The 20,611-nt window shown below is 38.4% G+C and overlaps 1 protein-coding gene across 4 annotated transcripts; it reads left to right on the top strand.

The window, feature by feature from the left end:
- The first annotated feature begins 2,618 nt into the window (after nt 1-2,618).
- Nucleotides 2,619-19,917, top strand: LOC127985790 (steroid hormone receptor ERR1). Of its 4 annotated transcripts, none has more exons than XM_052587952.1 (8): nt 2,619-3,093; nt 6,958-7,065; nt 11,013-11,411; nt 12,128-12,244; nt 12,365-12,478; nt 12,628-12,795; nt 15,231-15,500; nt 16,831-19,917. In XM_052587952.1, exons 3-8 carry the CDS (start codon nt 11,018-11,020, stop codon nt 17,082-17,084), a joined length of 1,317 nt encoding a protein of 438 aa, XP_052443912.1. In that variant the 5' UTR covers nt 2,619-3,093; nt 6,958-7,065; nt 11,013-11,017; the 3' UTR covers nt 17,085-19,917. The 4 variants fall into 4 exon arrangements, with proteins under 4 accessions (XP_052443912.1, XP_052443914.1, XP_052443915.1 ...); XM_052587954.1 differs by lacking the exon at nt 2,619-3,093 and adding an exon at nt 3,543-3,680; XM_052587955.1 differs by lacking the exon at nt 2,619-3,093 and adding an exon at nt 6,079-6,447.
- Nucleotides 19,918-20,611: the final 694 nt, after the last annotated feature.

The raw sequence follows: 20,611 nt of genomic DNA, 5'->3' as shown, positions 1-20,611 counted from the left end.
GTAACACCACGAGTTTTTCACTCGTTATTCTTTTTGTGTTTCTCACTGATGATCTTGGCATCACTGTACACTGTTGCTTCGCTATAGGAGCTTAAACTGGGCCACATGCTCGGATGTCTCAACTTTCGTGGACGGAAACACATGACCTTGTGCTCGAGGACACTCTGTACAAAGACGTCACTAGTCGGCAGACTGGCACAATCCACTTATCTGCTGCATAATCACATCACCGCTAGATGGCGCTGCGGCGCGTCTGGCGCGTCCACTGTGATGCAATTACACCAGTCGCTTTTTTTTCTTTCCCCTAAGTATTTCATTATAGGCCACTTTAATCTATACTAAACGAATATGAAAAATGTTTTGAGTTGCATTCAAATCGAGATGGGTTTGAAATCACAAACAGATTAAATTACAGTATACGCGTGCCATCATCAAGTTATGTATTATAAATGACAGTCTTTTATGACTCACTTCATACCTACAACCCTTGTTCCCATAAATAGACTACAACTACAAGAGGTTATTTATTAATTACCTCAAGTAAGTTCCTCTCATGTTTAAAATAACCGGTTTTATCAGTATCTGTGTGAATAAAGCCAGATGAGATGAATTATTGGGTTATTTGCAGTTCCCTAGTCTGATAGGACACATGGATTTATGTGCGTTTCACTGGGAGGTTGCTAAAAAGGTGTCGTGTACACGTCGTTTAACATGAAAATGATTCAGTGTCCTCTTACTGCATGGCCTTCACCTCCCAGCTGTTGTCTTTTTGAGAGGCTATTAGTGTTTGTGGAGTTGTTCCCACCTGTTTCTGGGGTCATGACCTCGATCAGCATTCCAGAGCACCGAGGTGTGACCTTTTGTGGTAGAGCCATAAACCAAATTTACACCAAAGCATCCGTCGGTAAAAGATCTCATAATGCGCTTTTAAAGTTGTAAAACATCGACCAAACCGTGACAGAACCGTTCGAATGAGGGCATGTGAGGAAACGTGCTGTAAAGGAGCTCTGTGTGAAGAGCATTTCGACAGAATGCAGCTCGCTGAAATGCAGCGTAGGCTGCGTCGGGGATGACCTTGAATCCAAGGTCGCGTGCGTTCTCAAGGACAACGGGACACTAGCGCTTCATGTTTCTTTTTTTATCCTTTTTCTTGCAGTACGCCGTCGCTTCCACACAAGCCCAGCGCACGTGCTTATTAGTGTTCTTAGGCATGTCTGAATTTTTTGCAAATTTGCAAAACGGACAGCAGGTTTCAGTCACGCTGTCTGGCCTGCATTCCTAAAATAGACCACTATATCCTAATCATTTCCTTAACACGGGAATCTTTTCCGTTCCAGCATTGCGCGGCTCTGAGAGGCATCGCTGTCTTTCTCTCAGCGCTGTGCTGTGATCAGGTTACACGGATTGTAGACTCTCCTTCTCTCTCCGCAGTCACTGAACTCTGCGCTGCTGGCTCGCAGCCCAAAACTGTTGTATGAACCAGCTGACTACAGGAGGCCTAGAGCAGTGAGTTGGGTCAGTGTCACAAGACCGAGCAGGCTGACATTTTCCATGCCATCTAAAGCGATGCTTGATTTACAGGTCCGTCGTTTAAGCTTGAGCTTCTCTGGGACAAACGCATTCTGTCGCGTTACTACGGACTCGTTTTTTTCCTGAACGGGACGTATTTGGACCACAGAGGCTATATTTTAGCTTATGTCATCAGCTGATATAATATAGGCTAACTGGAGCACTTCTAAAACAAGTAACAAAAGGCCACATGATGATATTAAAATGAGTTTTTCTTCGAACAATGAATAATAATATAAATATATCACAAAGACTTCCAGGTAATACACGTAACACTAATATTTCCATAAACATGAAATAAAATGTAACATTAAACAGCTTGGTTTACATCACAGATAGGCTACCCAAAGGTGATGCGTCACGCAGAAACTCGTCAATTTACGTTTTTTCAATGTAAATTATAATAAGACTCTTTTACAGTAGCCTTTTTTTTTTACTGTTTTTACTGTAAAAATACATGTCCCATTAAATATAATTTGGCTCTACATATGGTAACCAATTCACAGGATTTATTGTACCCTATAAAATTCGTCCATTTTATTATTATTTTCCCTTATAGGCTACTCATGAACATTTTTACTCTGCACATGCATGACTTAAACTTATAATTCGTTCATAAAAGCTGTCAGAATAATTTTATTTACGTTGTATATAATAATTATATTCATTCAAAATGTCAACACTTCACAAATAGCTAATAAAAATACTGCGTAATAATGAAACGCATCAACATTAAAGGAGCGTTACAGTTCAAGACGAGATGCAACGTTTTTTTACTACATCTTTGAAAAACCCAGTGCGAAGGCCGCGTTATTCACGTAGTCACGAATCATGGCAGTGAATATATGGCTTTGGTTTACACGACGCGCGCGACGTTCTCCCCTCACACAATCCCCAAAATAGCTCGGGTGTAAATCAATCTGAATAAAGGCTTCGGATAATAACTCAAAAGTGTGTAAACTCGTGAGTCACACATACAGTAGGTCAATTGCTCTTTATTGTTTAAAGCTCTGCTGCAGATTGTGACGGAGGCGCGAGGCGCGTGATTGGAAGCGGGAGCGGACGTAACGGAGAAACAGCAGACGCAAGCGCAGAGGGAGGAGAAAGAACTAGGATATACGTAACCGGGATCTCAGCTGTATTAGCGGAAGACAGGATCCAGGCTTCCAGTGACAACCGAAACAGCAATATGGGGAACTAGTCCAGGGAATAGCGAATCAAACATGGATTAATCATACGCGATTGCTCAACCGACTGCCCTCGCGACGCCATTCACACAAATATCGAGTAGTTGCATTTATTTTACGTCTAAAATTATAGCTTATCGTACTAGATACAGCACCAGAATTCCTAAGGTAGCACCTTCAACACATAGACAGAACATCTGCTCTATAAATCGGCGTGTGGGACAAGCCACAGTACTGTGATATATGTGATAGTGCATATGTAAATATCGGATTTAGTGTTTGCTCAAGAGTTTCTATGGTTGGCTTCGAGGCACCAGCAATGCTCTCTGAAATACTGGTAAGTAACGTTATTCATCCAACCGGCTTCCAGCAACGCAGTGCTCCTTTATTTTGTGAGTGTAAACATGTTTTGTTAATGCGCCTGATGAAGCTGTCTGATAATCGTGATTCTGGTGTCATACAGCCCATAACTGGCAAATGTCAGCTGTCTCTACCAATCTTTCCAATCTTCCGCTCAGCAGTAAAAACTTTACACTGTAAATAGGTCAGTGTGTCCTGATAGTTTGATTGTAGGACTACTAACAGCGCTAGCAGATTTGATTTAGTGCCTAACATTTAAATTCGCAGACTCTAGCTTATTCGTTGCATATAAATGAGTATTATGCGCTTTTACTGCGATAAAAAGGGGGGAAAGTCCGCAGTAACACTTTGCAGCAGGCTGACCTTGATCGAGGTGTCCCCTGCTCATACATTGTGTCAGCGCGTGAGATTTCACCTCGGACTCTTGTACTCGAGTCATGTCGCATTTCCAGCACAGCCCTTCAGTCTGGAAACACACTAGCTCAGGCGCGACACATCTGCTGTGCATTCTTGTTTTTGAGGCATTTCACGTCGTCACTGACATAATGCATCTGGAACAAGAAGGTAATCACTTAATTTGGCTATTATAATTCTGTGTGCACACTTTGAAGTAGACAGTGACAGCGGTTATGTTGTCAAATGTTATCAAAAGCCGTACTTAACGCTTTAATATTTAACACACAAAGATTAAAAAAAGTTTGAAATGGCGTACTCTGAAAAAAAAACAGACTCCAGTCATGTCAGTAAAAGCTGATTGTTTTACATGGAGTCAGTTGCCTTCATGGGGGCAGACATGTTAAGATCACGTGACTTGACTAGCCTTAAATTAAATAGGCTTTATCGCAAAGTTGATTTCATTTCTACTAACTGAAATCTGTGTGATTCTGCATCCTGCCACTAGTTGTCGGTATAAATTGCATAGTATACTTTTTTTTAAGCCACTTCGGCACAGTCGAACATATATGTACTATAAGTATGCATTTGAAAAGTAAACACAAGCGATGGACAAATGCACACTAAAAAATGTCATCTTCGTCCAGTTTTTGCACTGAGCGGTTAGAAAATTTTTTGCTAAATGTATACAGTACGCACATATTGTGCTGATGACAATCTGCATCCCGCATATGCCTACCCTGACCTATCGTACATGTAAAAACTGAAGTATACTTTGGAAATATTGGGCTGTACATGTACAGTATGCAGGTAGCCTAAATAGTTAAATGATAACAAAATTCACACAAGTCTTAAAGTTTTTTTTGTGTCATACAATTCTTGTAAATGTATTTATAAATTAGTATTATTATTAATGATTATAGCAAAAATTGAGAAAAATATTGGTTAGCTTTTATTTTTTAGTCAGCATTTTTAATTCACTGTTATTGAAAGACAAGGTTACAGTTTTAAGTTTTGTTTTTTGGTCGTTTTTAAAACTCAGTTGTAACTTGTTGCACAAGAGTTCACTGAAAAAGGTCAAGAGTGAATAGTTTTCACAAAAAGTGTGTCAAGAATTATTGCAGGTATTTATTATAGGTATTATAGGTATTTATTTTTCTAATGGCTGTGTATAAATAATTGATAGAAACTGTCTTTGAAGTGTTGGTGACCACTAGGCCCCTCTTGGAGGTGATTGGGAATCTCTGTTCTTCAGAAGTTGTAATCCAGTTTAGCAATTAACCTTTCAGTTGTCAAGGCTCGGTGAACAAGGTCACCTTTTGAGGTCTGCTCTGACAGTCTTTGCTCTACAGTTTTAATGCAAGCATACTGTAATCAAAGTTCAAAGGCTAACATTCTACTTATCTCAGATTTCTCTGCTGGGAATCAGATTTACACAGTAAACTTTAGATTAGAAATCAGTTGATCACTGCTACTATGCTTTCATATTACACAAAGCAGCAACTGATGAGAAAACGGACTACTGAGACTAGTTTAAGAATAGGACCAATGTTACTAAACGAAACTAGCATTCTGAAGCAGAGCCGTTCCTAGTGTACCTCAAAAATAAATCAGTAACCTAAAGTGATATAAAAAGACAAGTAGAAATCTTTAACTAATGTTACAGAAAAACTGCAGCACTGAAGTCTAAAACAGCGGTTTCACTTTTGGATATTAAGAAATGTGACAAAGACATTGTTCTTTTAAACATCATTATTCAGTGCTGTTTGTTTCACCTATACGCTTCATAGCAGGTGACTTACAAGGAGATAAGACTTACTAAAAGATCAGGTTATTGACGAGTATTTGGGCTGCTTCAACCTCTCTAAATATAATGTTAAATGTTACAAAAGCTCTAGCAACTTGTTTTTTGTCATGTTTCTCTAATTGTCACCCTTTAAAGTTACATCTGAAATTCAGCTAACTGCACCAAAGTCCCTGGGATAGTTGATAATGTTCATTTAATATCGGATACATAATACCTTTTTATGTGATTTTTGTTAATCTTATCACACAGTATTCTTACTTGAGCTCAGTATTGTTTTAGTATCATTAAGATTAGTTTTATTATATTTAATTTTAATTTGAATTTTAGTTTAAGTTCTAGTAATTCTGCTGTATGTTTTTTTTAAATGTCTATATATAAATGTTTGATTAAATATTAGTTTATTTAAATTTTTTGCCGTTTTAGTCCATTTTATAATAATGTTTCCAAATATATCTATATATTTATCAATTTTTGTTTCAGTGTTAGTTATTTTAACACATCAAGTTAATCCAAATGAAATGATAAATGTAGCCTTAATTTTTAATACTAATTTGAATTAGTTTTTTATTTTTACATTTCATTTTTAGTTGAAATCCTAGTAATTTTGCTGTATGTTTTTATATTATTTTTAAATGTCTATATATACATTTTTAATCAATTTTGGTTTGTTTTAGTATATCAAGTTGAACTAAATGAAAAAGGTTGCTTTTATAACAATTAGTTGAAATAATAAATAAATATATAAAAAATAATTTAGTTAATGTTTATTTTATTAAGTAAGAATTCTGCTGTTGCCCATATCTCTTTCATTCTTCCTTTGAATTTGCTAAATTGTCTTTCAGCTGTGAAGCACATTTCTCTTCATATGTATTTGCTGTCACACACACACACACAGATCTTTTGGAGTTCCTGAGCTGTCCTTCAGACCCCTCCAGTGACTTTGACCTTTGGAATGTGTCAGAGAGCGGAGGGGGGAGGGAAATGTTGTGCAAAGAAATCATACGAGAGTATCCGAGTGTCCGAATGCGTGTGAAGATTGAGTGAATGACAGTGAGCAGGACCAGAGAATGGGTGCATGGGAGCAACACAAAGAAATGGTTTCTCCCTCAGTCAGCATTCTGTGCTAATGGTGTAGGTGATGTGGTGTAAAACATGGATACGGTGTAACAGACACACAGATTATTATGGGGTACAAAATAAGCCCTACAGAAGGATTATTAACATTGGCCAGGACAGACTTTTTTTTTTTTAAACAAACGAAAGAAAGAAATCGGCATGCGATACCTAATCCTGAGGCCACAATTACGGCTAATGTTGTCTCGGATTAAATCTGACATTTTTGTTAGATATCTGCAATGCTTTTATGGGAGTTTTCATTTCATTTTGTTTTTGAGATGAAGAAATGGTTCAGACTAGTATCAGTTTTGGTATTATTTATCATTTAGCCACTTCATAGCAATGTGTTTCTGTGCTAATGCAATCCATTATAAGGCCTTATTTTGTAATTCATAGATCGGTCATGTATATTCAGTCTCATACATATATATATATATATATATATATATATATATATATATATATATATATATATATATATATATATATATATATATGATTTCTGATTTTCTCTTTTCTTCTCAGGGTTCCTGATGCCCAGTTTGAACTGACCTGTAGTCTTCTGACACCTAAAGACAGTGAGAGGATTTTCAGCATTCACAAGACTAAAGACCGTTGACTTTTGAGCAAAAGGTAATACATATTTTTATTCATAATTTTTTTTTATATCATATATGCCCTCTTTAAAGCACTGATGTATCCCTGATTAAGATAAGAAAATTAATAAAAAAAATAAAAATAAAACGTTTCGTTTTTAAGCAATTAAAGGTTAGGATCTTCAGTAGCCATAGGAATGATAAAACTCATAGATCTAGCTTTGTCTGAGTTCAGACCTGCTGTATTTACAGTCCCTGATTTTATTTTGCCTTTCCTTTCTCATTACATCAAGTATTTTTTATTTTAATTTTATCAGTCAATATTGCGTGATTATCTGAATATATTCAGTAAAAGTGCGTGGCTGTCTGTGAGCAGCATCTCCTCCTCCTGAAGGCACCAGTGACTCGTGACACGTTTGTCCGGAGAGAAAGTGAAGCTCAAAGATGCACACCGCCAACTAAACTAAGCTTATTCAGGCATGTTTATGGGAACACAAACAGGTTTCCTTGTGTTTGAAAGCCGGTGAGTCAATGAACAGCTATTTTTGGGTAACTTGCATGTTCTCCAGTAGAGTTTGGAGGAGGACATATCTTTGAAAGATTAAAGGCAAGTTAGCGAAGGCTAAGCTAGTTTAGCGTGGGAACAACACAAAATTGAATTACTTTTAAAATGTATTAAACATTATAGAAAGGGAAACAAGAATTCAAACTTACGAATTCAAACAAGCATCAATCCGGATGTAACGTTATCTGTGTAGCTTTGCAGAGTACTATAGGAAGTGTTGGATTTGGTTGATAAAGTTGTAAAATAACGCACTGTTGTTTCAATATTGTTGTTTTCACATTCACATTAGCTATGCCCGACTCGTGAACGATTTGTTGTTTTGAGGCATCTTTTTAGTGAACCGGACTGACTCGGTTCGATCTGTTCTCAAGTGAACAGCTCTGACTCTTTGAACCGATTCGTAACGAGCAGAGAACCATGTGTATGAATAGAAAAATAAATATGTACTGTAAATATATTTACGATATGGTTGTATGACTGGACTATGAATTACAATAAGCTCCCTTATTAACCTACTTAAACAGCAATATTTGCAAATGTATTTACTGGAGGATTTTAGAGCACAAAATGTGCCACGCCGTGATGATAAGGATCACGTGATTACGTAATAACGCCATGACGCAAGAAAGCCGCAGAATCGTTTTGAAACGAACTGTTCGAAAGAACCGACTGACGGAAACGTGTTGGACTTCAATCACCACGTCAAATTGTAAACAAGCTCACCGTTTAAAGTCCTCCATTTCTGTGTATAATGAACCGAATTGGATGTCACACATCGGTGAGGTTCACGTGAACCTCTGCGGGAGAGACGCACGTGTGTGATGACGGTATTTTCCTTTGTAGTCCATCATTTACATGGGTTTGAACAGGAACGTTGCTTCGTCATCCGGTTCCTTCAGTTTGATGAGGGATTTAGAGATCTCCGCTTGTCCCCACAATGAGTGATTGAATCATTTGTCTGTGAACCGGCGCGTGCCCTCACTACTGTAGCCACGTGGTCATTATTAGGTTCACAAGAGAACTCAAAGCATTGCAGAACAATCTCTGAACAGGTCAAAACTAAAGAGTGAGAACAACTGACATGTAAACTCCAAAGTTGTTACTGTGGGCTGGTTTTAACTGGGAAACAGTTCTCACACATGTTCCATATTAAAGCAGTCTTCTCTGTTGGTTAAATTCAAAGTTCGGGTGTTATGTAAACTTGGCAGAAAGTACAGTGGACTTGAAGGCACTGGGGCACAGTTACATTCGGCACACTTGCCAAAGTTGCAACACATCACACACAACCAGGTGAAAGGGGAATGGTGTGTGTGATGTCCACCAAGGACAAATGAAGGAGGAAATTTACTTTTTGACCATAATCTGAGTGGCAGACAATAATGTTGATGACTCAGTAAATGTGCATTAACCTAAGTCATGTAGTATATAACTCATTTCAGTGAGGAAGCTCATGAACCCAGTATTGCTCTGGTAGTCGTAAGGAGCAGATGTCATTGCTGGTTGTGTTCCCTACTTGGCAGTCGTTCTGCATCTTGGCTAATTTCAATGTGTTAATGCGCTAGAACATTTCTTTTTCTCGCAAAATGCGTAAAATGGCAAGATCAGCAAATTTAAGAAATGGCATAATAGGTCAGTTTGTCCCTGAGGGGGGGTTATGGACTGTGGGTACCGTGGAGTGATTCAGCGTCTGTAGGGCATCACTCGTGGAGGTATAATTAGAGGATTGGTTCTCTCTCCTGGATTAATGATCCTAATCTGGCGTGGGCGGAGGCCATGCCACTGGGATTATGGACAGATTTGTGCAGAATTCTCTCATGTACATATGTGTGTTCTGCTCTCCAGGAGAACCCTTGTAACACATCCTCAGTTTGAATTGCTGTAGGTGTTGTAGCAGTACTTTGAGGTAATTTATTAATACCGAACCCATGTTTTCATACCTGATACTACCAGTAGAACGAAATCTCAAGATATTTTGAAGATTAACGGGAAATTTGATTAATTGTGGCGAATTGGTTTGTTCAGAGGTTTTAATGGGGAAAACAAAGGAAACGGCCCGCATGCATCCTAATATAACACTGCTTGAGAGAGTGACGATGTATAGGTGCTTGTTCGTTGAATGCTGTCTGCTTGCTCAGCATGCACCTGCATGTTAACTGAATGGAAAGAAGAGCAAGGATTACTGAAAAATAAACTAGCTTCATCATTACAGGGAAAAACTATTTGTATTTTATTGCTCATAGAAATGATTGTTTAAAGGAGATGTATGCTGCGTGTACACTGTAAGGCCTATTGCTCGTATTCAGTATTTAGACATGCATTGTTTTTTTGTTCCGCCTGTTTACATTCTCTTAATGGTGTTTGCATTATGTCCTGCCAAGACGCACTAGGCTGACAACAGCACAGTCACAGTCCTCATAAATAATAAAAATGATCTTTTCCATTAAGGGGTGATAGTTAAACCTAAACTGAGTTTTTGACTTGAGTAAGAATTTTTGGAGTGTAAAATATGTTTTAATAGAATGTCAGATTTTAAATGATATTAATCAACATTTTTACTCCGAAAATACATTATAAGGACATTTTTAAAAAGGTCTCTCTTGGAATATATTTTTTTTTATCATTGATTAAATTGAAATATCCTAAATAATTTTTATCAGTACTATTGTTGTTAGTTGTGTTTTTGTACAGTGATTGCTTAAGAAAATGTTATATTATTGAAAATGATGTATTGAAATTATACTTTTAATGTAGCCATGAATATAGCCAATGTTGCTGATATGGCGCCAAAACATACTAACATGCATAAATAAATAAACTGATTTCCTTGGTTTTAGGGGCATGTTTTCTCTAACCTTAATAAAGGTATGTTTTATGTTTTGTCTGATTTTTAAATGTAATTGATTCAGTTAGAGGAACTATTTGCTCAAAATGGAACTCGCTCAAAATTTATTTCTTGTTTGTTAAACTGTCATAAAAAAATCAATATCACATTTGGAATTGTACTGAATTTCTTTTGCGGGGACCACTGTTTCTGCTGTGATATTGCATAACTATATCGTATTTTACTACATTTATTAAAAAAAATTTGAATTTGGAGGCTTTATTATTAATAATTCTTGGCATATTTCCCTCAAGCCCATGTTAATATCCGACCCTAGTTGTTCTGTGACATTAGCTGCATGACTTCACCGTCAATCTGCTGATTAACCTTCGCGATTCACACAAACTAATTCCCATGTATTCATTTTGATGTGTCAAATGGTTGAATTCCAGATATGTATCGGATTTAAAACTGGATTTTGAAAGTAAATCAGATGTTGAAACATCCAGTCTTGAACCTCAAGGTGATGATGATTATGATGAAATAAAAACTGAAAAGGTCTCTCCTTTTCCTCACTGTCACACATTTTTTTTCACAGGTACCATGTCTTCTAGAGAGCGGCGCTCCGACCTGTACATAAAGGCTGAACCCAGCAGTCCCGAGGGGGGAGGTGTCGGTGGAGGAGGCGGCGGGAGGACCAGCCCGGGAGGAGCGTCCTCCGACTCCTCTCAGAGTGGAGGAGGTGGGTCCAGAGGAGAAAGTGCTGGACGCTACTCCCCGCCCCCTTACACCCCTGCGTTACGTTGCCATTTTAAAGAGGAGGGTGCAGATGGAGCCGAGGAGGGCTCGACCGGAAGCGGAGGAGGCCGCTGCAAGTATGCACTGAGCACGCTTCCCAAAAGACTGTGCCTGGTGTGTGGAGATGTGGCGTCTGGCTATCACTATGGAGTGGCTTCCTGTGAAGCCTGTAAGGCTTTCTTCAAAAGAACCATACAGGGTGAGCATGTCTTACTGTGTACCAGATTCACTTGTTGTTCCAGATAGCTTGTAAGTAAGCCAAGCCCGCTAGCTGTGTGAATCAGTATTTCCTGTCCCCCTAAGAGCCACCGCGGCGTCAGCCTCTTGGCAGAACAAATCATATTTATCCAAAATTGAATGTGTTTTTGCATACCTTCAAATAATACCATGTTTTTCTGTTGCATTGTTTTCATTGAATAAACACACATAACCATATAGCATGACAGCCATAATCCGATTTGAAAACAAATGTATTTTAGAAACTGACTCCTTTTAATAAATCGCTCAAAAAGACTCCCAAGTTAAAGGTTTGAATCATTTTGAAGAATCCTCCACTGCATTGATCCACTGAACTTTCAATTATGTTATGTGTATCACAATTTTTTAAAATTGTAGTATGATTACTGTGTAGTTCCAATGATATGAAATTGAAGGTATTTTGTATTATTGTAATTCAATGGAAAAAAATAAATTATTAATATTAAAAATACATATTTTTATTATATAAAAATATTAAATATCAATAATTAAAAATAATTTCTTATTTTTGCTAATTAATGACACTTATTCTATATAAACATTCTTTTTTATAAATAATAGATCATGTAAATCAGTGAGCTCTTTGCTACAAAAACATACTTCTCTAGAAAACCCTGTTCTGGACATTTTTCTAACATCTTCACCTCCGTCTAACAGGTAATATTGAGTACAGTTGTCCTGCCTCCAATGAATGTGAGATCACCAAGCGCCGCAGGAAGGCCTGTCAGGCGTGTCGCTTCACCAAGTGCCTCAAAGTAGGCATGCTCAAAGAAGGTAAGGTGGCACCTGGCCAGCAAAACCAGTCCTCTCTCTTACGATACCTAAGGACCTCAGTGTAAGGTGTGATCCACCGGCAGTGCCAACATCCTAATCCTCTTTCTGTGTTTGGTTTAGGTGTCCGCCTGGACCGAGTTAGAGGTGGACGGCAGAAATATAAGAGACGCCCGGAGGTGGAGAATGCTACCTACCAGAGTGCACCGATACCTTTAAGGAAGGAGGGAGAGAAGGGTAATAATAATTTTTTAAAATTCATTTATTTGGAAGTTAAAATTTACGTGTAATTTTTTTTAAAAACTCATTTATGTCCTGCAATTACTGCTGCGTAAACTTGACTGGATTATTATTTAGCTGAGTAATGTGGAGTTTGTTTCTCTCAGGCTCATCCAGCATCATTGTGTCTCATCTGCTGGTGGCGGAGCCAGAAAAGCTGTTTGCTATGCCAGACCCACTGCAGCCTGACACGGCCCAGCGCACGCTCACCACTCTCTGTGACCTGGCCGACCGGGAACTAGTTGTCATCATCGGCTGGGCCAAGCACATTCCTGGTAAGTGAGAGCAAGAAGAGGAACAGCGAGACGGTTGGCAAGGAGACCGTGTCAATGAAGCTATTCTGGTGTCAAGCTACCGGTTACTCACTCTCCTGTTACTTTACTTAAGCTACCACAAAGTTCTGCCTGTCTCAGTCTGATTCACTCTCTGATTCACATCACACTTGAAACTAGAAAGTAATTTCTTGATATGGTAAGCTCTTATCTGATTGGCTGACTAAGGGCACTAAGGGTTTTATATCAATCTGCCTGAAAACATAGTGTGCGTCTCCATCCGCTCCCTAGTTTAGTAGACAGGGCACTGATCAGGGAGGCTGTCTCAATCACAAAAACCTTCCTGTGCGCTGAAATGTTGAAACCCAGGGAGCATCAGTGGTCGCCATGTTCCCTTATTCTGAAGTGTGAATTTGTGTACATTAGGTGTGGGTGATATGATCAAAATCTTATGTCACGATGGGAGTCATTTTATGTCATTGTAACGATATATAATGATATAGTTATTTTTGCTTTAAATAAGGTCTTTATGATATAAAATTTTTTGTATACCTTAGAAATTGAAACATTCCAGTGTTAATATCACAAAAAACTAATACCAGACTAAAAAAGACAGTCAGAAACCGTCAGTGATTTAAATAATAATAAACTACTTACAAGCAATACAACAAAAGAACTATAGTAGGACAAATAAGAAACGCTACAAGCATTGTATAAAGTAATAAAATGAATAAAAACACTGCATTTTTATCACTGTGTAAATTAAATATGTATTTCTTCTACGTGAGCATGTAACTGCAATAGAGACGATAGACAAAAATCTCTTGGTTCTCTAATGTCTGCCAGTTAATGTCTAATTAGTGTCTTCCGGTGTATCGCCCTACTCCTAGAGTACATGACATAGTGATTAATGAGACGCACCCTATAGTTAATCACTGGACTTTATCAGGAATAACCTGCCAGTTTAGTGGCATCAAATTGTGTTTTGAACAACTAGTAAGTATTGTTAAATTCATATACAGTTTGTATGTTCTGCAATTTGTTTGTTAGCTCCTGCTGTTTTTATGCCGGTCCATTATTACGGCCTAATCTCTGTCATGCTGCCTCTTATTGGTATGTAAACAAGGCACAAAGAAACACTTTTTTTTTGCTTTATGTCAGTCAGACATCTGCAATTATGGCGAATGAATAAACTAACTGGCCAGAAAAATTTGCACTGTAAACAGATCTTATGAAGGGCCACTATTTCCCTCTAGAAATAAATAGCCTGATTGTATTAATTGTATTGGAAAAGGTCACTTGCTATCTGTGCAAAGAGTAGCAGACATCCTCTTCTTGAAATATCCTCTTTTCATTTGCGGTTGCATGTTTACTCGTGCAAATGGTTGATCTGGGTACTTAACACTTTTTTTTTTGTTGTTTTTTTTTTTCTGAGAAGTGTTACTTACTGGCCAAGTCACACTGATATACTTGGTAGTTGGAAGGAAAGCAGATCATATGCTAATGTGCCAATAACAGGTTAACATTTCAGGAAGCTATGACAACAGTTAGCAGCTTTTTAGTCACTGATATTTTCACATTTCTGCACTGCCTGAAAGTGCTGATCAGTCACAGCTGTCTGTAGAGAACAGGTGCCTAAAGAAAGATTATAATTAAAGAGGAACTGGAGCAGGTGAGTCAGAGCTCCAGTCAGAACCTGGAAGCCTTTTCTCTAAATTGCTGTCCGAGCTCAGTCTTGGAAGGAGCCATTTCAACCGCTTTTGTCAGTCTCTGGCTATTTTCAAGTCCTCCAAATTTAGAGAGCGTCCACCGTGTCTTGGTACTCGATGACAACAACTCTTATCCCACTCTCTGCACTCCACATACACTAGATCTGAAGAGCGGGCCTTTTCGGTCGCCGTAGGAGGAGAGGATTGTGGGATTAACAGTGCTGACAGAGTCAGAAAGTTGAGAAATGTTCAACATTATGCAAATGAGTGGCGAAAAATGCGTCTTTATGATGTGAAGGTGGTGACATCTGTCAGAAGCATTTCAACATTTACAAACAGTGCTGGAGTTTCTCATTGTTACGTATTACTATAAAGAATAGATGCATTAATATAAAAATACAGTATTAATAAAAACATAACGGTATTAACATCTTGTAGCTTTTCTCAATTAAGCAAACATTGCTTCAGCTTCTTCAAATCAGTTATTCAGTAAATCGTGTTAAATGGTTTTCTCTTGTTCATGTAATTTTTACAATGCTTTAGTAATAATACTGACATAACAGACTGTGGCAGGTCTTTTAGGCTAATATCTGATTTTTGGCCAACCTTTTGCATTCATTTAAGACGAGCCATCTGTGTTTGTGTATTTTGAGCATGTTTTCTTCTGCACCAGTGGACGTGTGGCGTGAACCTCTCTCTCTCTCTTTTGTTTCTTCCTCCCTCGTCCAGGCTTTCTCTCGCTGTCGCTGGCTGACCAGATGTCCGTGCTGCAGTCGGTGTGGCTGGAGGTGTTGGTGCTGGGGGTGGCGTACCGTTCTCTCGGCTGTGAGGACGAGGTGGTGTTTGCTGAGGACTTCGTGCTGGATGAGGAGATGTCTCGCGTGGCCGGTCTGACTGAACTCAACGCCGCCATCAGCCAGCTCGCTCGCCGTTTCAGAGCCCTGCAGCTGGACCGCGAGGAGTTCGTCATGCTCAAAGCCATCGCGCTCACCAACTCAGGTGCACTTCCTGTCAAGGTTTTCCTATTAATGACTCATTCATTCCACAGTCTATTTTTGTTCCCTGACCAACCGGTTACTTTCTGATCACAGCCTGCATGACCCGACTGAGTCAGCCAGTAATTAAGACCAGACCTTATTCTGTTTTGTGTTGTAAACGTACCTGCCTTGTCACCATCTGCTCGTACGAATTCATCCCCCACCCGGAAGAACCCATGAAACGTTTGATTACTGTAAATATTAAATTCAACCCCCGTATCTGCTTCACCCACAGAATCTGTATTTGTTATGCAAATACATGGAGTCGCATGCTTTGAATCTTGAACACACCCAAGACCTCTTCCTTACACCTCACATATCTGTGTGTACATGCTCAACATTTACCCCACCAACACAACTTTTCGTGACCTTTGGCATACGTGGCAAGAGTTCATTAGCGAGAGAGATTCATATGATATGTTTTGGATTTCTAGGATTTGTTGTTATACAACTGCATTTGTAACTGATCCTTACAGTAATCCTCATAAAACTGCATTCACGTTGGACTTGGAGCATGCAGAATCTCTTTGGACATCACAACAAACAAGATGTCATTCTCTAGGGACAGTTCATCTAATAATACACTCAAAATGTTTAAGTATACTAGCATTCACCAAAAAAGAATTCGATCTGTATTTTGTTTCCCTGAATACTTTGCAGGAGTAACACATTGGTTTTATTGGCCCTGTATACACCTGGTCACTTTATGCATTTTCTCTAAATGGATATCTCTCCGCTTTGTTAAAACGGTTCCATTTACACTTGGCCACATAAATGTATCTCCACAAAATGTATATAAATCAGATCTTAATTTTCTGCGCTATATGCAAATTTATGTTCGCGTCAACGAAAGCAACAGATATGCACCGCGGTTTTTTTGCGCGTTGGTTTGCCAAAGAAATATTCAGCTACTCATTCATGAAGATGCATGTAGCTTTAGCGCAATAATGTACTCTCACACTTTATTATTTTAACATTTTGGAAGGTCGGTGTCAATAGCCTCATGCTTAGTGCATCGACACACAGTGCAAACGTGCTTACAAGATCGATTCTCATCTCGAGGTCCGTTGCCGATCCCGCCAGTGTTTTCCTGTTATCTTTCTACTGTCTTATCTCAATAAAAAAGCCATAAAAATAACTTGTCCAGTTTCGTCAAAGACCACTTCCTGAAGTGGTTTGAGCGAGATTTAAATCTCTCTCCAAAGCGTTTCAGAAGGCATTTACACCTGGTCTCTTCACGTTCAAATCAGAGAAAATGCATGAAGTGACCAGTTCTTCTCCTGCTCTTTTAGACTCTGTGTATATCGAGGACATGGAGGCCGTGCAGAAGTTACGGGACCTGCTGCATCAGGCTCTGCTGGAGCTGGAGGTCCAGCGACACCCTGATGACCCCCAGCGTGCGGGACGTCTCCTCCTCACCCTGCCCCTCCTCAGGCAGACAGCTGGCCGGGCCCTCACCACCTTCTACAGCATCAAAACCCGCGGCGGCGTCCCTATGCACAAACTCTTCCTGGAGATGCTGGAGGCCATGATGGACTCACCCTAGAGAAGAGTCGGTGAAGGACGAAGAAAAAAACGGGAGTCTTTTTGTGTGCACAAGGGCTACAGAAGCCAAAAGAATAAACTTTTTGGGGTTGAATATGAAGAAGACGCTTCGGTACTGATCTTTCACGTCCAATGCTCCTCCTTCACTTGATTTCAATGGGTACCACGTCAACACAAACTAGGGTTAGACACACATAATATATATATATCAGTGTTACTGAAACCGTGTAATTCATTCTGTCATTTCTCCCCCATCCTTTTAACCGTTTCTAGGAGCTAACCGTCACTGTAAACTCAGAGAAATTCACGTGCCAAGGGCGCCTACTGAGACTGCAGCAATATGAACTCTTCCCTGAATCGAATGGTTCAGCGATATCTCCTTCTTTAACAAACCGTCACTATCACTACAGTTATAACCGAGTAAGCTTTCCTTTGTTCCTTAAAACGGTGCCCAAAAGGCACTTGTGTAAAGTTATTAACGTCTTTTATAATGCACTCGCCATACTACAAGTGCTATTTAACTTTGTCCCGCTAGCTTTTTGTGGAATATGCAACACATAGGAGATGTACAGGAGGAAATACAGCTCAAGACAAACACATTTCAGTTTACTGGTACTGCAAATATACTGCGACATCACATTATGTAAAGCAATATGACAGATTTCATAACTCGTTTGATGTCAGAGGTTTTTTTTTTAAAAAAAAAAGGACGCTACCATGCCACGTTCTGCTTCGAAACGAAATGTATTGCATAGAAAAGTATTTTGTTTTAATGTAGTACATTTTAATAAACCGTCATTTGTATATAAGCCAGGTGTTGAAAAAGAATAACGTCATCGTTTTAGGATACGGATTACGTGAATGGGAGATTATTGGTACTATAAATGCTAAACTGAACCAACAGTGCGTCTAAATCAGGGTAAACGGGGAGATTTTCCTCCTGTAGGCCGCTACTGTAGTTAGATTTTTTTTTTTGCAGTGATAATGTTTTTTCCAGACGGCGTGGGATCCTCAGATATCTCTGTCCTCGATTCTTCAGATGACGCTGGCCTGCTTGTGATTGATTGGGAGTAACTCGTTTGGAAAGACATTTTTAGTCATATTCTGTATTCTAATCTGTGCACGGACAGTCGCAGGTTCATTCTGGGATATTCAAACTGAACATTGGAAAGCCTCACGATATGGGCTCATCTCGAGCCGTCGCTTCGAGACTCTTCATTTGGTTGTTTTTAGGATGTGTTCGTGTGATCTCCTCATAGTTGTTCGTTTGCAGACACTCGTCTGGTATTATATGCAATCATACTCCGTTCAGAGTGCTACAACTCCTCTACCTTTTATTTATTCTACACATGTGAAAACAGGAGGAAGAAAAGCCAGTTGCCATTTCGGCATCTTTACCGATTTAAGTTCTAAAAATGAAAGCCACTGTTGTTCAGAGTTAGCCCTCGGGAGGTCAGGGTGATTTTTCACTGTATACTGTTCGAAGCAATGATTGTATGAGCGCTCTGAAAGGGGTTCACTGCACAGACGCAGAGGGAAAGAATCTTCATAGGTTGGTATTTATAATATTTTCAACTCAACGTTAGGATTAATATGGGTCTGCACAGTTTTTTCAGTCCAGGATACCGAGGGGATGTCTTTTGAGTGATCAGGAGTTTCTGTTGCTCATTTTGTGCTCATGGCATAAGTTTAGGTTTAGGTTTTCCATATAGACTATGAAGCTTGGCCTCAGGTTTGGTATTGAAATAAAGCAATTAATTTGGGAGATTGTTATGAAATGTCTGTTTTGTATTGAATTGTTTTTTAGATGTATCTTTTTGTGATTAAAGTACTAACTTTTAAGACATATAAAAGCCAGTGGACGTTATATTCCTGTGTTCATTTTCGCTCAATATAATATTGCAGATTTGAGGCACTAACATGTGTTCATCACTTCAGAACTTTCTCTATTTTTTTTTTTCTTTTCTTAAATTATGCCAGTTTGACTGTAAAGGGAATTTTGGGATATTTCAATACATTTTTTTGATTCTAAAATTTTTTGATTTTCAAAACTGAAGATTTTATCTTATTTTTTCATTTTTTTTTTCTTTCTTTTATACACAGGAAGTTAATGTCTCTCCTAAGTGGTTACTGGGATGTCATGGAATGTGTACATAACCATGAATGAGTGGGTCCATTCAAAGACAGCTGTAAAATATGTCTGTGTTTGTGTCAATAATAACTCTAATATGATGATATTACAGTAGTGTTTTCATAATGGTAAGCATTATATAAAGCCATTTTGTCTGTCAGACTTAGATCATAACATATGATTGAGAGGTAAATTAAATTCATGGCTAGGTGTTTTTTTGTGTGTGTCCGTGTATATTTATGTAAATGAGCAATACCAGAATTTACCAAAATGTTTGTTTTCAGATTTTTTTTTTCTGTATATTGATATACTGTAAATCAAACCTCAACAGTAACACTAGTGATACCAGTCAATAGTAATAATAAGAACTACAGTAAAGAACAAATCAATATTTGTATTCCAAAATGTTGTATTTAAAAGATTAAAATCTATTTTTTACTCAATCTGCGGATGTTTATTAATATTATTGTTCTGGTATTTGTGTGGGTTGATGTCCAATGATCGTAAATGTCTGTGCTTTTTCGGTTTTCCTTTTTGTAAAGCTCAGTGGTTCTGCAGTAGTAACTATTTCAACACTTTGTTCATATTGAATCACTGTGAAGAGAAGGCAAACACTAGAACACCGCAGGAAAATAGAGGTATTTTAAAATATTGTCAGTGTCAATGTGTTTTGTAATAAATTAACACGCCTCATCACTTGTCATTGGATTTCTATGTCGTTTTGTCACGATATTGTCTGTTCTTTCATGTGGTTGAAAGCAAATTGACCATATTTAGTCTTATTTAACTGGCAAAACAGTGAATGAACATTATTTTTTATTAATTGTCTGGTCCATTCCATTGTTTTCATGTTGTAGGCAAAGCTGGATATGGTGCTGGCCTTTCATGTACAGTATATTTATGTAAATTTAGCGATTTTATAGACTCATTTAGTACTATCACACAGGTACAACAATATCACTTATCTTCAAAAAGAGAATGAATGCAAACTCATAGTACTGCTCTGGTCAGGGTTTTATTTTATTTTTTTAGTTATTTTTTTGAGAAATCATTGTGCCGCCTGCATTAAATATATATGTGTGTGTGCGCTACTTCCCCCTAGTGGTTAAAAGATAAAGCGCCACACGCGTGAACAGCGCTGATCAGCGGGGATACAGCGCCATCGTGAGGCCGTTTAGGATTCAGAATCGTAGTCTATACATTTTTAGGCCTATTTTAATTGGCCAAGTTGATGTTAATAGTTTTAATTAAGCTTTAATTCTCAAATATTAATTTCATATAATTTACTGCATATGAAGCAAATATAAGAGTGATTCTGAGTCAATAAGTAATCTTTTATAATGCTTTTTAGCACTGGCGTTGTGTAAGCCTATATTTAAATGATATAAATGGTTAAT

Source organism: Carassius gibelio, chromosome B21 (genome assembly GCF_023724105.1).
Source record: "Carassius gibelio isolate Cgi1373 ecotype wild population from Czech Republic chromosome B21, carGib1.2-hapl.c, whole genome shotgun sequence".
Lineage (NCBI taxonomy): Eukaryota > Metazoa > Chordata > Actinopteri > Cypriniformes > Cyprinidae > Carassius > Carassius gibelio.
The sequence above is the reverse complement of the archived record's forward strand: the minus strand, read 5'-3'. Positions and strand labels throughout refer to the sequence as shown.